This window comes from Psittacula echo (genome assembly GCF_963264785.1).
Source record: "Psittacula echo genome assembly, chromosome: 1".
In the NCBI taxonomy this organism is placed as follows: Eukaryota; Metazoa; Chordata; class Aves; order Psittaciformes; family Psittacidae; genus Psittacula; species Psittacula echo.
The window spans coordinates 402,476-418,879 of record NC_137735.1 but is presented as its reverse complement, the minus strand read 5'-3'; the positions used below and the strand labels follow the sequence as shown (position 1 = coordinate 418,879).

Below are 16,404 nucleotides of genomic sequence, written 5' to 3'. Positions count from 1 at the left end.
GGGACACCTCATTGGTCCTTTGGGACACCCTATTGGTTCCTTGGGACACACCATTGGTCCCTTGGGACCCCATTGGTCCTTTGGGACACCCCATTAGTGCTCTGGGACACCCCATTGGTCCCTTGGGACACCCCATTAGTGCTCTGGGACACCCCATTGGTCCCTTGGGACACCCTATTGGTTCCTTGGGACACCCCACTGGTCCCTTGGGACACCCCATTGGTCCTTTGGGACACCCCATTAGTGCTCTGGGACACCCCATTGGTCCCTTGGGACACCCCATTGGTCCTTTGGGACACCCTATAAGTTCCTTGGGACACCCAATTGGTCCCCTGGGACACCCCATTGGTCCTTTGGGACACCCCATTAGTGCTCTGGGACACCCCATTGGTCCCTTGGGACACCCCACTGGTCCTTTGGGACACCCATGGGTGCTCTGGGACACCCCATTGTTTTAGGACACCCATTTGTATTTTGGGATGCCCACAGATGCTTTGGGACATCTACTGGTGTTCTGGGGCACTCATCAGTTTGGGACACTCATTAGTGCTTTGGGCCACCCATGGGTACTTTGGGGATGCTCATTGGTGTTTCAAGACACCCATTTGTGGTTTGGGACCCCCACAGGTACTTTAGGACACTTATGGGTGCTCCGAGGCACCCCATCAGTGCTCTGGGACACCACTGGTTCCTTGGGACACCCATGGGTGCAAGGAAGCAGGCAGGCACCGAGCTGCCACCAGGCCCCTCTTGTAGAGCCTCGACTCATGGGACAGCCCAACGATGCTCCTCTTGGAGCCGGTGCTGGCACCTCCCATAGGAATGGGTTGGGATTTGGCTGTTAGGAAATGGACCGCGGGCTCAGGTTGCCCCCCAAGTGTGGGTTGTGGCCACCACCAAGCCCCAGAGCACCCCTGAGGCCCCAGCACCACATTCTGGACCCATCTCTATCTCATACAGGTGGGTTTTGTCATCCCCCAAGTGCAGCCCAGTGAGGATGGGAACAGGGACACAGGACAAGGGGGACAGCACCACAGAGGGGGGCCCAGACCCCCTTTGAATGGGACTTGGCAGCACAAAGCCCCTCACCCCATCCAGAACCACCTGGAATCATCCCCATCCCCATCCCCACACAGGGATAGGCTCATGCAGCCCCTTGTACCCTTACAGGGGACCTTGGGGTGTCCCTTGTCCCCCCAGCATCCTCCATAGGGTTTAACGGGGCTGCAGCATCAGCCCCAGTGCTCCCAGGGGGTTCAATGGGGGTAAACTGGGCTCCAGCCCCCCCCCCGCTCCAGTTTATTCTTTACCTCTATAGGTTTGTACTTAACCCCCACACATACATGTATATATATATCTATATATTTATATCTATATATATAGGCACATGAAGCCTCCTGTTGCTGTCAGAACTGAGCCACTGCTCCTGGTCTGTGTACCATGGGGCTTCCTGGGTGGAAAAACAAGGAAAGGGGGGGGGGGAAAGGGAAACTGGAGGGGAAAAAAGGGAAACTGGAGGGGAAAAAAGGGAAACTGGAGGGGAAAAAAGGGAAACTGGAGGGGAAAAAAGGGAAACTGGAGGGGAAAAAAGGGAAACTGGAGGGGGAAAGGATAAGAGGACTAAGACCAAGGCGATGGCTGCAACACGAGCACACAGACAGGCTCTGTCCCAGGGGCAGCCCTGGGGACCTGACCCCCTGCACTGCCAGATCCTGCCCTGGTCCAGCTCTGCTCCGCACCCCAAGAGGCAAAACCTGGCCCTGAGGGGCTCCAACACCCCCAAACGTCCCTTTCCTGGGGTGCTCCGGGGAGGAAAGCGGGGGGGAAAGCAGCAAGAGAGCCAGAGGCAGCGAGCGGGTCCCTTCCCCGAGGCTCCGGCACTGGGGGCCCCCAGCTCCCGGTGACCCCATTGACACGGGGGGGGTTGGGGTGGGATTTGTCCCTGTTTCCATGTGGGCTCCATCCTCACGGGGGGGGTCAGGCTCTAGTCGAAGCCGTGCCAGTCGCTCTGCTCCGAGTCGTACTCCAGCTCCGCGCCGATGCAGCGCACCCCATCCAGCAGCATCGGGGTGCCATGGTGCCGGTCTGCGGGAGGGAGGGGACAGGGGGACAGGGACACAGCTGGGGGACAGCCACAGCACCCCCATGCTGGCCTATGGGGCGTGCTTCACCCTTCTGGGGTGTTTTGAGGCCACAGGTGGTTGTCCCCCCTCCCACCATCACCACACAAGGGATGCAGGTACCCAAGGGATGCTGGTACCTAAGCAGATGCAGGTACCCAAGCAGATGCTGGTACCCAAGGGGATGCTGGTACCCAAGGGGATGGGGATGTGGGGATGCTGCACACTGTGGCTGCGTGCAGATGATGCTCAGCCCCGGTGTGACAAGGTGCTGGGGACACAAGGAATGAACCCCCAGCCCTACCCAGCATGGGGACCCCAAACCCAGCCCCACTGAAGATGCTGGTGGAAGCAGCCACTGTCACACAATGCAGGGGGGCAGAACTGCGAAACGTGGCTCTGATCAATCAAGCATCAGGCAGCAAAGCGGGGGAAAGGATAATCATTAATGACCGCTGCCTAATGAGCAGCTGTGGATGGAGGGGGGGGACCCCAGTGGGGATGGGGTGAGGATGGGGGGGACAAGGGATACCCCCAAGCCAGCCGCTGCAGCTCTGCTCCATGTGCCCTTTCACCAGGGAGACTCCACAGCCTCTGCCCTTGGGATGGGGATTTTGGGGTGAAACCATCCAGTTTAGGCAGTTTCTCTGGTGGGAAATGGCTGTGGGGGCTGAACTGGGGGAAATGGTGGGAGCTGGGTTGGGAAGGAGGGAGCATGGGGCAGGCTCATGGGATGCAGGGAGCATCCCCAGCTCCCCACCACAGCAGAAGCCAGCAGGTCTCTGCTGCCAAGCCCATCAGCAATGCCTGTTCCCAGCTGCTCCGGGGAGGAATTGCCACCCCACACCCGGCCCCAGCAGCCCCTTACCCATGACACGGGCTTGGACCACGACCCTGATGGTGGCTCCTTCGCCGGCCTCGCTGGCCAGGACCATCTCCTCCTTCAGCACCCCCTCCTTGTGCGCCGTGTACTCGCACTTCACGCTGTAACCTAGGCCAGAGGCAAGGGGCTCAGAGAGCTGCCTGCACCTTCCCTGCCTGCACCTTCCCTCCGCTGCCTGCACTTTCCCTGCATCCCTTTCCCTGCCGGGCTCCATCCCCATCCCTGTGCCTCAGTTTCCCCACCCACGAGGCAGGCACAAGGATGCTGACACGCGCTGAAGCACCACAGAGACGCAGGGGAGGTGTCGGGGATGCTGCTCTTCCCGGTGCCAGGCTGAGGGTACCACTGAGCATCCCCCAAGCCAATGGCACCTCCAAGACCCCCTCGTCCCCATCACCAGAACCCTGAGGACAGACTCCACGAGGCACCAGATCCCACTGGAGCTGCTCATGGCTCCCAAAGGGCTCCTTTCCCTGCAGCTTCCCTGGCTCCAAGCCCGGCCGAGGTGGGAAGCTCCAAACAAACGGAGCTGTGAGTGCTTTGCTGGGCTGGAGCCAGCGGGAGCGCGGGAAGAGCCGCAGGCCCGGACCGGGAGGGGAGGCGCAGCCCCATGGGGACAGGGATGTGGGAAACGGCTCCCATGGGATGTGCCAACGGGAGCTGCTGGCATGGGACCAGCTGAGGTGTCCCCAGCACGGCTGCCACCGAGCCCAGGGTGACACTTGGGTGTCCCAACTGCTCCATAGGGATCACCGGGTACATTCCTGCTCCTATGGGAGTGCTGGTGACAAGGGGACTGCAAACCAGAGCCAGGCTGGGGCATGAGCCTGGTGCCTCCTGGAGCAAACCCTGTCCTCGTCCCCATCCCCACCAGCCCGTGGGCTCTGCGCCACCAACCCACATCCACTGCTCACCTCCCACATCCCAAACAGATCCAAACCCACACCAATCCGCAGGTGATGGATGCCTATCTGGGATAAAAGAGCTTTCAGCCTCCCAGCTGCAGGTGATGAGTAATGGTGAGACGCGGGGCTGCAGGGGATGGAGAACAGCTGCAGGGATGGGATGGGATGGGATGGACTGAGCAGGACTGAGGGAGCCGGGATGGGAATGAGGAAGGATGGGGAGGAAGGAGGAGGCAGAGGAACAGGTTGGACACAGGGGCTTGGAGCAAGCTGCTCCAGTGGAAGGGGTCCCTGCCCGTGGCAGGGGTTGGAGCTGGAGGAGCTTTAAGGTCCCTTCATCCCAACCCATTCCATGCTTCCAGAGGCAGGCAGAGGTGAGCCCTGGCTCCTGCAGCAGCCCCTTGGTGCAGGCAAGGCGCAGGCAGAGCAAGAGCTAAAACTACCCCCGTGTCCGGGCTCTGCTCAGCAGGATCCTGCCCTCCAAGGCCACTAAAGCTGCTCTTGAAGCACATGGGGTGGGGAGGGAGCCTCCTGGGATGCACAATGGAAACAACGTGGATTCCTTCGCCACGGGGTAAAGCTGCAGGGATGGGCACTGGGAAAAGCACCTGGGGGGGAAGGAGGCTGGGATTGGGAAGTGCTTGGGGGAGCCCTCGCCCATGGAGTTAGAGCCATGGAATGGGGTGGGATGAAGGGACCTTAAAGCTCCTCCAGCTCCAACCCCTGCCACGGGCAGGGACCCCTTCCACTGGAGCAGCTTGCTCCAAGCCCCTGTGTCCAACCTGGCCTTGAGCACTGCCAGGGATGGGGCAGCCACAGCTCCTCCATTCAACCCCTGCCAATGCCCCCCCACCTTCACAATGAACTTCCCTGTATCCCATCCAACATTCCCCTTGGCCTGTCCCTGCATCCCTCGTCCCAAGCCCCTCTCCAGGTTTCCCCCAGGGCAGGAGGAGGACAAAGGGGGCCCCATGGGGGGGCCCAGGCTTTACCTTCAGGCAGGGGGGTGATGCCGGTGAGGCGCAGGTTGAGGCTGGGCAGGGGCAGAGGGCACAGCTCCCCCCCCGGGCTCCGCAGCAGCGGCAGCAGGAAGGTGATCTCGTACTTGTGCAGGATCTTCAGGAATCCCACCTGGAACGGGGGCACGCGGCGGGGTCGGGCCATGGTCTGACATGGGAAGAGGTCCCACGATGCCACGGTCCTGTCTGATCCCATTCCCGTCCACATCGCACCCCCCCCGGGAGCCACCCCGCATCCATGGGAAGGGGGGGCTGTTCCCTGGGATAACAACGCATGATCCATGAGCTCAGCCGCTGCTCCCGGCCTCTCAAAGCCAGGATGCTCCCAAGAGCCCGCCTGGAAATGTCATCTCTCCACTGCTGTGATGCAAAGCAGAGCCCTTAGAGCCAGGGCTGTCTCCATACAAAGCCATTTTGGGAAGGAAGGATCAGGCTCCCGAAGCGCCGCAGTGCTCCGGATGCACCGGCAAACCCTCCCTGTGGCAGAGCCGGGATGAGGATGATCCCATCCCGCACCCACTGCACCAAACCCTCCACAGGGAACAGGATGGGGGGTGCATCCCAAACCTATCCATAGGGAAGAGCTGCAGCCCCCCTCCCATTCCTGGCACGGCACGTGCGGTGCCGGGTGCCGGTGCACGGCACGGGGGGAAAAAAACAACAACATCCCACCCACAGCCCGGTAATTGCTAAGCAATTCCGTGCCGGATTGAGGGAGGGATCCCAACACCCACCCGAGACCAGGCACTGACTCAGAGCTGGGGGAGCTCCACATCCAGCGTGGAGCCGCCGGGTGCTCCGGAGCGGGATGGAGGGGATGGAGTCATGGAATGGTTTGGGTTGAAGGGGGCTTAGATCCAGCCCCAACCCCCGCCATGGGCAGGGACAGCTTCCGCTGGACCAGGTTGCTCCAGCCTGGCCTTGGACACTGCCAGGGATGGGTGAAGCCGTGGTAAAGCAGCTCCAGGTGCCCATCACAGCCATGGCCACCAAAGCCCTGTGGTGCTCCAGCCCCACTCCCTTTGGTCCAGCTCGCAGCGCATGAGGAGCTGTGGGATGCGGGGATGCGGGGCTGTGGGATGCGGGGCTGTGGAGCTGTGGGATGCAGAGCTGCAGGATGGGGCTGGCAGCTCTTGTGTGTGCGTGGCTGTGAACCTGCCACGCGCCAGGATGAATCCATCGGTGTCATTAAACGATGACTTGGTTGTCCCCATTGTCACCACCCGCTTGGGAGCCACCATCAGACCTCGGCCCACGCTCACCGCACGTGGCAATGGGAGCAGTGAGCACCCACGGCTCAGCCCTATCCCCCCACAGCAGGGCACAGGAGATGGTGCCACATTCCCCCCCCCGTGCAGCAGGACCAGGGGCCCCCCAAGTTTGCCCCATCAGGAATGGGGACCCTCCAAACCTGCTCCATTGCTGGGAGAGGAGGGAACTGGGAGTTAAATGGGTGAATCCAGAGCACTGGGAGCAAACAGCCGCCTGCAGGGAAGGCCCTGGGTTATCGGGATGCTCCCGGCCCTCCCTGGGTAAACCACGGTGATAATGGGGCCGTTGCCATTATTCCAATGGGGCCAGAATCATTCCCAAACCGGAAAGCCAATGGAGATGGAGCAATGCGACCCCGGGACCCCCCCACCTTCACCAGGAAGCTGCCGTCCCTCTCCTTCGTCACCATCACGGCTGAATCGTGGAGCTGCTCCTCGAAGTGGACGTGGCCGTGGGAGCCCTCGGGGGGCTGCGCCGGGGCGAAGCGCACGGAGCCCCCCTTGGCCTTGCTGCCTGCACAGGGGGGAGAGGGAGGCCGGGGTCACCCCTTGCGTGCACGGACCCCCAGCATCGTCCACAGCATCATCGCCAGCTCCACATCCCCGTTCCCACAGCCCCAGCTCCATCCCCACAGCCCCAGCCCCATATCCGCATCCTCAGCTCCATATCCCCAGCTCCACCTCCATTCCCATCCCCACATCCCCACATCTGCATCCCCATGTCCCCAGCTCCACATCCCCAGGTCTATCCACAGCCCCATGTCCCCAGTTCCACCTCCATCCCCAGCTCCACATCCCCAGCTCCACATCCCCAGCCTGGATCTGCCACCAGCAATGCCCAGAGGCTCTGGGGTCCATCCAACCCCTGTGCTCAGCACCATGTGCTCATTCCCATGACTTCCTCAGCACAGAGGAGTGGGATGAGTGGGTACACAGGAAGGGGACATGGATGGGACAAGGGCAGCATCCCCAGGGAAGGGATCCCGCACGTCACAGGGCTCTCCAGGGAAGCAAATCCCATGGGAAAACCCAAATCTGCATCATCCCTGCGAGGGCAGGCACCAAGCTGGGGACAGCGAGGTCCCCACAGACTCCTCTGCAATGGGATCTGCGAGCTCCCAAGGGGAATCCAGCCTCTCCCTCCTCCTGCTCCTCAGCACATCCCAAGCCCCCCCCCCGGTCCGGCCGCCAGCATCCATCTGGCAGCAGCCGGGAGCAGATTGTTGTCTCCCTAAAGAAGAGGCTCTTTGTGCCGGGAATCGCTGGGATTTAATGACCCGGCTTTGTCCAGCCGGGAGCAGCAATCCCTTCCCCGCACGCAGGGATAGAACAGGAGACCAGGACATGGCGATGGGGAAGGGGACACAGAGGGAGCCCCCAGCCAAGCTGAGCCCCTCCGGTGCCACAGGGCAGGGTGAGCCCATGGATCCCATAGGGCAGGAGCTGCGGTGATGGGCGAGCTCCCAGCCCGGGGCTGCCATCGGGAATCCCAGCGGCAGCGCCAGGCTCGGAGCAGCCAAACCCCAATTCCTGCCAGGAAACAGGCAGGGAAAACCCCAACCGTGGGGCTTTGTCACACAGTGCTTGGAGGGGGCGCCCGGGATGAGGTATCCAGAGGGAATCCGGCCCGGACACCCTCTGGAGAGCAGGAGCACAGGGAAGGAGGCAGCCGGGATCCGCAGCAGCTGTCCCGGGAACCGGATCAGTGCCCGCATCCCGGTGACCTTGAGGGGCCCCGAGCCCTGGATCACGAGGGGACAACAGGGATTGCCTGGAAACCATGGGAGCTGCCCAGGTCACCTCGGGTGCCACCACAGCCATGGCGGGGGGGCACCGGGACCCGCTGGCCCAAAGGGGGGGTCTGACCCACAGTGGGGGGGTGCCTGTGTCACACGTGCCAATAGGAATCACAAGCCTTGGAAGTGGATTCCATCAGGGAATGAGAGTCCTCGGGTCTCAGCGTTCCCAGGGAAGCAGAGCTGGGAGCAGGGAAGCACTGAGGGACCCCCAACCCCTCTTCCCAATGCCGCTGGGAGCAAGATTCCCAGAGCAAGGCAACCTGCCGGCCTTTGCCATTGCCACCAATGGACCAGTCGCCCGGCCCTCATCCCGCTGGGAAGCGGGGCAGGAGGAGGGAATCCCGCGGGATGCAGCAGTAGGAAGGAGCCAGGGAGGCTGGAGCACACAAAGGAGGTGGAATCGCGCAGCACAAAGAGCCTCTTCACTCTTTGTCTCGGTGCTGCCACACGGGGCACCTCACACCAGAGCACTTTGGGGTCCCTCCACCCAGCATCCAGAGCCGGTGCGGTGCTTCCAGAGCCCTTTGGGCTGGGAGACATCGGGAGCACCCGGCACCCATCACATCCCGCAGCTGCGCTGCTGTGGGGGGCCCCGCGGGGGACCGTGGCTGAAGGGTGCTGGTGGTACCCAAAGGACCCCCCCGCCATAAGCCCCTCGGGGGATGCTCACTTGTGGCTTGCAGTGGGAAAAGGGTGACAGCATCCCCTTGGGATTCAGTAGCCTCCGACATGGGGCGGGCAGAGGGATCCCATGGCAGGGACCAGGGCAGGGAGAGGACACGGAGACAAGGGACAGGGGTGCGGGACTCACCCTTGCTGGCCGTGGCCATGAGGCCCCGCAGGATCGTCCTTGCGCCGCACTTCAAAGGCACGGGCAGGAAGGGGCCATCCTTTGGGATCGCCGCTGCTCCGGAGCTGGGGAGGGAATGGGCAGGGATGGGCAGGAGAAGGCAGAGCCCCGATGGGTGCGGGCAGCAGGAGGAGCCCGTGGTGTGACCGAGCCAGCCCCGGGCTCTTGCGCCATCAGCTCTCGGGTTTCCTGCCTGGAAAGGGGGGATTCGCACCCAAAACCACCCCGTGCCTCAGTTTCCCCGTTCCCGCTCCACATGGAGGCTCCGGGAGCTGCCACGTGAGCCCTGAACTGAGTGGGAACAGCGCAGACCCCGACACGGAACCCCCCACATCCCTTTCCTTGGGCTTTCCCATGGGAATCGCTGCTCTCTCCGGCCTGGCGGATGGCTGTGCCCCCCCCCCCCGATAACGGGGGGTCCCATCGAGACTGGGGGACACCAGGGCCGGGATGGGGGAACACCGGGGCTCACCCCCTGCCCCGAACCGGGGGTTCAGGTCCAGGCACCCCAAAACTGAGGCTCAAACCACGCCGGGAGCCCCAGTGCGGACCGGGAACACCCGGGATTCACCGGGAACACCCGAACGCATCCAGGATGCGGGGCCCGCGGGCTCCCATTGCCCTTGAGGGGGTCAATGCCGGAGCCCCGGGGTACGCGGTACCCCCGGGCCCCCCCGGTACCAAACCGGCAGACACACCCCCCCCACCCCTCCCGGTGGCCCCAATCTGCCTCCGCCATCACCCGCACGGGCCCGCCGCGGGTGTTTCCCACCTGTCCCCCCCAGCCCCGGTGCTGCAGGAGGGGACGCGGGGCTGGGCCCCCGGTGCCGGTGCTCCCATCACGGCCATGGGCTAACGACCGGCCCGGGAGAGCACCCGCCGGGACCGGGGCATCGGGACCCCCTCGGGGCGCCCCCGTCCCGGTGTCACCGCCCCGAGGGTCCCGCCCGGCCCCGCTGCCCCGTGCCCGGTTTCCCCCCCCCTCCCCATGGCTCACCCCGCCCGGTGCGTCCAGGTCACCGCCGCCGCGCTCCCGGCTCCCCGCTTCCCACTACCGGGACCCGCCCCCTCCCCTCCCATTGGCCCAGACACACCCTCCGCGCTTTCCCATTGGTCCACACTTTTGGCGGCCACGCCCACCAAGCCACGCCCACCGGGTCTCCTTTAAGGGGCGGGGCCAAGGGCTGGGACAGCCAATGGGCAGCGAGCGGCGAGGGTAGGGGCGAGGAGGGGGTACCCCCTTTATCGAGTGATGCGGTTGCCATGGCAACACGTGACCATTGTTACCGTCCAGGCCCCGATCGCGACAGCGCGACGACATGTCGCGACAAGCCAGACGATGTGTCGCTACAGGCCGGAGCCTCCGAAGGTGTGGGAATGGATGGGAACCTCTCAGGATGAACCCCCCGGTTTGGGGTTAATTCAAGTTAAAACAGGCAAAAGGCGGCACTGAGGGCTCAGGCAGCGGAACCCTCGGGGGGGGAGGGGGGGGCGGCCGGGGGCAGCCCCGGTGGCACCGGTGCTGAAGCTGAAGCCCTCGGCCGGTTAACGGAGGGTGGATGTGGCGCAGGAGCCATGTCCCTGCTGTCCCTGTCACCCCTTGGCTCACCCCGGCTCCATGGGGCAGGTTGGAGGGTGTTGGGAACTGGGCTGGGGCCCAGGCAGGGCAGCTGGGCAGAGATGGCTCAGCCCATCCCATCCCATCCCATATCCTATATCCCATATCCCATCCCATCTCATCCCATCCCATATCCTATATCCCATATCCCATCCCATCTCATCCCATCCCATCTCATCTCATCCCATCCCATGTCATCCATCCCTTGTCATCTCATCCCATCCCATCTCATCCCATCCCATGTCATCTCAACTCATCCAATGTCATCCCATCCCACTCCATTTCATCCCACCCCACCTTATCTCATCCCACCCAATATCTCACCGCATCCCACCCTGTCGCATCCCATCTCATTCCCTCCCCATCCCATCTCATCTCATCCCATCCCAGCTCACTCCATCCCATCCCACATCCCATCCTATCCCCTTCATTCCTGTCCCACCCCATCCCATTCAAACCCATCCCATCCAAACCCATCCCATCCTGTCCTCATCCCAATCCCATCCCATCTCCTGCAGCTCCCATCACGTCTCCCCATGAACCGGAGCACGGGAAAGGGCCGCGTGTCCCGAGGGATGGCGGGATCTGGCAGCTGCTGGGGGAATAGAGGGTGGGAAAAGCAGCTGGAGCCTGTCCCCATTGCGACAACGTTCCCTTCGGAGGCGCACGTCCGCCCGCTGGGAATGGGAGCAGCCGACAGCTGCCAGAGAGCTTAAAGTAGTGGGGGACAACGCGTGACAACGCATGACAACACGTGACAACGCGTGACACTGTGTGACCCTGCACACGGCTCGGCCCGGAATGGGACACACCACATCCTCATGTGGGAAAAATGGGAAAACCCAACTGGCTTTCACCCTAAAAGGTGTCCTGGGCACAGCAGGGAATGTCAAGACGCGTCCCCAGGGAGGTGACATGTCACCAGGGATGGGAATGTCACCAGGGAGGAATGGCGACATTCCCATTCCTGGCAACATTCCCATCCCAGCCTATCTTGGGCTGCCCGACCCAGACCCTTTCCAAGGCACGGATTTCCTCAAGGATTACAGAACCAAACAGCTTTGGGAATGGGATTAAATCCCAGCCTCTGGCCAGGTGACATCCAAACACTGCAGATCCCACTCCAGCACCAGATCCACTGGGAAACAACCCCCCAGGATCCCCTCACAGCCTCACAGGGGGTCTCCAAACAACATCATGGATATTTAATTCCCAACATCCGTGGCATGGGAAGGATGGGATGAATCAGAGCCGTGCCCCGAGGTGGGCAGCGCATTCCCACTCCCACGTGTGCTACCTCTGGCTCTTGTCCTGGGAGTCCCTGCTGGAACTGGTGTCACTGGGAGCACTGGGAAGCACGGGGAGCACTGGGAGCAGGCGGCTCAGCGCTGCTGGGCCTCCCGCAGCAGCCGGCTCAGGTCATCGATGCGTACGTTCTTGAGGCGCAGCAGCTCCTCCAACCTCCGCACCTTGAGCTGCAGGATCTGAGCGACATTCCAGCAGGGATCGGGGCTGGGAGGCCCGGCCGAGGGCCCTGCGCCCGCTCCGGGATGGGGAACTGGGAGCCCGGGTCACCCAGTGGCACCCAGCACCTCTTACAGGGAGAAACTGAGGCAGGCAAGGACCTTGTGGGGCCACATTTGGGGTCCCTATTCCAGCTCCCAGCCCCCACATCCAGCTAATACCTTCAAACACAGCCCAGGATTCCCAGCACCTGGAATTTTACATCTTAAACCATGTTTTCCAGTGGAAAAAGCTCGATTTTAGGCAAGAGAGAGCCACAGCCCTGAAGGGCCACAGCGCGCAAAGGGTCTGTGCCCGTTCAGTGTCACCCTCATCACCGGGCAGAGAGGATGAGGATTGGGATCAGTTGGGAATCACGGATTGAAGTGTCCCACACCCGCGGGTGCTTCCAGAGCCGGATGCAGCCCCGGAGGGTGACAGGGGATGGGTGGGGAGGCAAAGGGGAGCCCGGGGCACTCACCTGGATGGTTTCCTGTGCCAGGAGCAGCACCTTCTCCTGCTCTGCCTGCTGCAGGCTCACGGTGCTGTGCCCGGGGGGAGGCTTCTGAGCCCTGGATTGGAAATGGGAACACTGAGATAATCACTGACCCCCTCGCAGCATCACTCATGGAGCTGCACGGGCCATGGCTGCTCCTTACATCCCACAGAGCCCCATCCCTGCACAAGCCCCCCAGCACCTCTCCAGCATCCCTATGGAGCATCCCTGCCCTTACCCTGCAGCCTTGGGAGACTCCTGGGTGCAGCCTCCTCCTGCCTTGGAGTCCCCTGGATAACAGAGGAGTTAGAGCAGGATCTGACCCCCTCCATGGGGACACCCCCTTCCAGCAGCCCCCCAGGGCTGGCAGGGTCGCTCTTGGGGTGTGTGCCCCGAAGGGATCGGGAATGTCAGGGCGCAGGGGTGGGATATGGGCCCCTGCCCTGCCCCCCCGCTGTACCTGTCTCCATGTAGCTGAGCTCTCCCAGCACTGCCGGGACACCCGGATCCTGATGGAGAGGGCAGGAAAACGCCTGTCAGGCCTGGACATGAGCTGGGGGTCACCCCATGGGGGGGCCACAATGGGCAGGGAATGGGGGACAGGCACCCCAGTGTGCCCAGGGCGCTGGGATGAGGGGGTTGCAGCCACAGCAGGAGGGGCTGGTTGGGAGCAGGAGCTCACAGCCCCAAGGCAGGGCTGGGATGGGTCTGCCTCAATCCCTGCCTCATTCCCTGCCCTTCCCAGGGCAAATTCCATGGCAGTGATGAGGAGCTGAGAGCAGCCCCAGGGCCTGAAGGGGCTGCGGGAAACCTGGAGAGGGGCTTGGGACAAGGGAGGTAGGGCCAGGCCAAGGGGAATGGCTTGAACCTGCCAGAGGGGAGACTGAGATGAGCTCTGAGGCAGAAGCTCTTCCCTGTGAGGGTGCTGAGGCGCTGGCCCAGGGTGCCCAGAGAAGCTGTGGCTGCCCCATCCCTGGCAGTGTTCAAGGCCAGGTTGGACACAGGGGCTTGGAGCAAGCTGCTCCAGTGGAAGGGGTCCCTGCCTGTGGCAGGGGTTGGAGCTGGATCAGCTTTAAGCTCTCTTCAGCCCAAACCGGTCCCGACCAGGCCCCACCTTGCTCTGCCGCAGCCTCTCCTGGATCCTGCTCCGCAGCAGCAGCAGGAACTGCTCAGCCGCCCCCGGCCGGCCCTGCACCAGCTGCCGGATCACATCCTGCGGCAGGCAGCAGTTGAGCCTGCTCAGCACCTTCCTGGGGGGGCGAGAATGGGCAGCCAGGGGGGCGGGGAGGAGAGCAGCCCCTGCCCCATAGCGCTCTCAGGAGGGTCCCAACTGGAGGGGGCCTATAAGGATGCTGGGGATGGGCTCTTCATCAGGGACTGTAGTGACAGGACAAGGGGTAACGGGTTCAAACTGAAACAGGGGAAGTTTAGATTGGATCTAAGGAAGAAATTCTTTACTGAGAGGGTGGTGAGGCACTGGAATGGGTTGCCCAGGGAGGTTGTGAATGCTCCATCCCTGGTTGTGTTCAAGGCCAGGTTGGATGAGGCCTTGGGTGCCATGGTTTAGTGTGAGGTGTCCCTGCCCATGGCAGGGGGGTTGGAACTGGATGATCTTAACTATTCTATGATTCTATGGAGCAGGGACACTCTGTGAGGCAGTGGATTGCTATGGGGCAGGGGGGTGCAGTGGAGCAGGGGGATGTTGTGGGGCAGGGATGATCCTATGGGGCAGGGGGTGCTGTCGGGCAGGGGATGCTGTGAAGCCGGGATGGTGCTGTGAGGCTGAGGGCTGCTGTGGGAAAGGGACACACACGGTGGGGCAGGGACGCTGTGGAGCAGGGGAGGTGCTGTGGGGCTGGGGGTGCAGTGGGGCAGGGACACAGAGGGGCACAGAGGGACACTGTGGGGCCGGGAGGGTGCAGTGGGGCAGGGACACTGTGGGGCCGGGGCTGCTGCCGCCGCGGTACCGGTTGAGGTGTCCCCAGTTGGCGAGCTTCTGCGCGGTGGAGCTGGCGGGGACGTAGCTGTGCAGCTGCACCAGGGCGGGCAGGAAGAACTTCACCACCTCGGCGGCCAGCACTGCGGGGCACGGGGCGGCGCTCACCGCGGGGCCTGCAAGGCCGGGCGGGCCCCTCGGGGCTGCGGCCCTCCCGTACCCGGTGCCCCGTGCCCCGTCCCCCCGCACCGCCGTCGCTGAAGTCTCGGGCCATGTTCCTGCGCGGCCGGGACAGCGGCACCGAGTCCAGCCACGCGTACAGCGCCCGCAGCGCGGCCTCACCGCCGCCCGCCGCCATCCCCGCCGCGTCCCGCTGCCATGGCAACCGCCGCGCGGGGCATGCCGGGAGCGCCGGGCGTCGCCTGGCAACGGCGGCCTGGGGGGGGCTGAGTGATGGGGGGGATGCTGAGCAATGGGGGGGGTGCTGGGGGTCCCGAGCAATGAAGGATGCTGAGCAATGGGGGGCTGTGGGGGTTAGAGCAATGGGGGGGATACTGAGCAGTGGGGGGGATTGAGCAATGAGGAAGTGTTGAGCAATTCTGGGGGGGTCCTTGGAGTCCTGAGCAATGGAGGATGCTGAGCAATGGGGGTGTGTGGAGGTTAGAGCGACGGAGGGGTCTCAGCAATGAGGGATGCTGAGCAATGGGGGATGCTGAGCAATGGGGGATGCTGAGCAATGGGGGATGCTGAGCAATGGGGGGGATTGAGCAACAGGGGGGTCCTGGGGGTCCTGAGCAATGGGGGACTGGGAGAGCTCTGAGCAGTGAGAGGGTTCCTGGGGTCATGAACAATGGGGGACTGGAGGACTTAGAGAAATGGGGGGGTCCTGAACAATGGGGGCGTTAAAGCAAAGGGGGGTTATCCTGGGGGTCCTGAGCGATGGGGGACTGGGATCTTTGAGCGATGGAGAGGGTTAGAACAAGGGCTTCACAAGTGAGGGGCTCTGTGTCCCGGTCCCCACCGTGCCCAGCTGATGGGACAGGGGAAGGGGCTGTCCCCGCCATGGTGTCCATTCCAGCCACGGTGTCCACCCCAGGCAGGATCCATCCCAGCTGAGGAGCCGGTCCCAGCGCTGGTGTCCATCCCAGCAGCAGCGGCAGGGCCAGGTCCCAGGCTTGGGGTGCCCATGGCCCGGGGCAGCACCTCCAGCCGCCCTTCAGCCTGGAGCACGGACATTGCTCAGCACCCCCCGGTCAGCCGAGCCGCCTCTCCCAGCGCGGGGCTCCAGCAGGACCCATCCCGGCTGGGGGAAGGCAGCGGCACCAGCACCCATGGGGCTGCTCCAGCACCGCACACGGGCAGGAGCGGGCAGGAGCGGGCAGGAAGGGGCAGATTAGGGCACTGAGGGCAGCGATACCGGGGTGGGTGCCTGCTGGGGACACCGATAAGCCCCATCGCGGCTCCATCCCCGGGCAGCACCAGGGGCTCAGCCCCGGCCCGCTCCTCGCTGCAGATAAAACCAACCCCAAACGGGTGCGCTGCCGGCCTAAGAACCCAGCGGGGTGCGAGGGACCGCGACCTCCTCCCCGCGGGGGAACCGGGCCCAGCACCGGCCCCGGTGCCGCAGCAGCGGAACCGAGAGCAGCAGAACAGGAAGGGAGGGGCCGGAGCCGCCCTGTGCCGCTTCCTCCCGCAGCCAGGATGCTCCGGGGTGGGGAGGGCTCCGACCGCAGGTCCCGAGGGCGGAGCTCACCCGGACCGGAGAGGTTTGGGTTGAAGGGACCTTAAAGCTCCTCCAGCTCCAACCCCTGCCACGGGCAGGGACCCCTTCCACTGGAGCAGCTTGCTCCAAGCCCCTGTGTCCAACCTGGCCTTGAACACTGCCGGGGATGGGGCAGCCACAGCATCCTCCTCCTCCTCCTCCTGTGCTCCCCCATTCACCCACTTCGGAGCCCTCAAAAGTGTTTCAGATCCCTCAGTTTTGGTGCCAAGGCTCCCAAAGCT

The 16,404-nt window shown here is 63.5% G+C and overlaps 2 protein-coding genes across 2 annotated transcripts; both read right to left on the bottom strand.

The window, feature by feature from the left end:
* Window positions 1–1,984: 1,984 nt before the first annotated feature.
* Window positions 1,985–9,886, bottom strand: ADISSP (adipose secreted signaling protein; the record flags this gene model as incomplete). The annotated part of the gene is made up of 6 exons (XM_080634878.1): window positions 9,845–9,886; window positions 8,809–8,912; window positions 6,570–6,712; window positions 4,901–5,039; window positions 2,989–3,111; window positions 1,985–2,085 (listed from the first exon to the last, which is right to left on the bottom strand). Exons 2-6 carry the CDS (start codon window positions 8,825–8,827, stop codon window positions 1,985–1,987), a joined length of 525 nt encoding a protein of 174 aa, XP_080491004.1. The 5' UTR covers window positions 8,828–8,912; window positions 9,845–9,886.
* A 1,961-nt stretch (window positions 9,887–11,847) lies between these two features.
* SPEF1 (sperm flagellar 1) lies at window positions 11,848–14,758 on the bottom strand (the record flags this gene model as incomplete). Its single annotated transcript, XM_080632832.1, has 7 exons — window positions 11,848–11,949; window positions 12,450–12,540; window positions 12,703–12,754; window positions 12,925–12,973; window positions 13,579–13,714; window positions 14,432–14,543; window positions 14,650–14,758. The coding sequence occupies 7 exons, from the start codon at window positions 14,756–14,758 to the stop codon at window positions 11,848–11,850; spliced, it is 651 nt and encodes a 216-aa protein (XP_080488958.1).
* Between the last annotated feature and the right edge of the window lie 1,646 nt (window positions 14,759–16,404).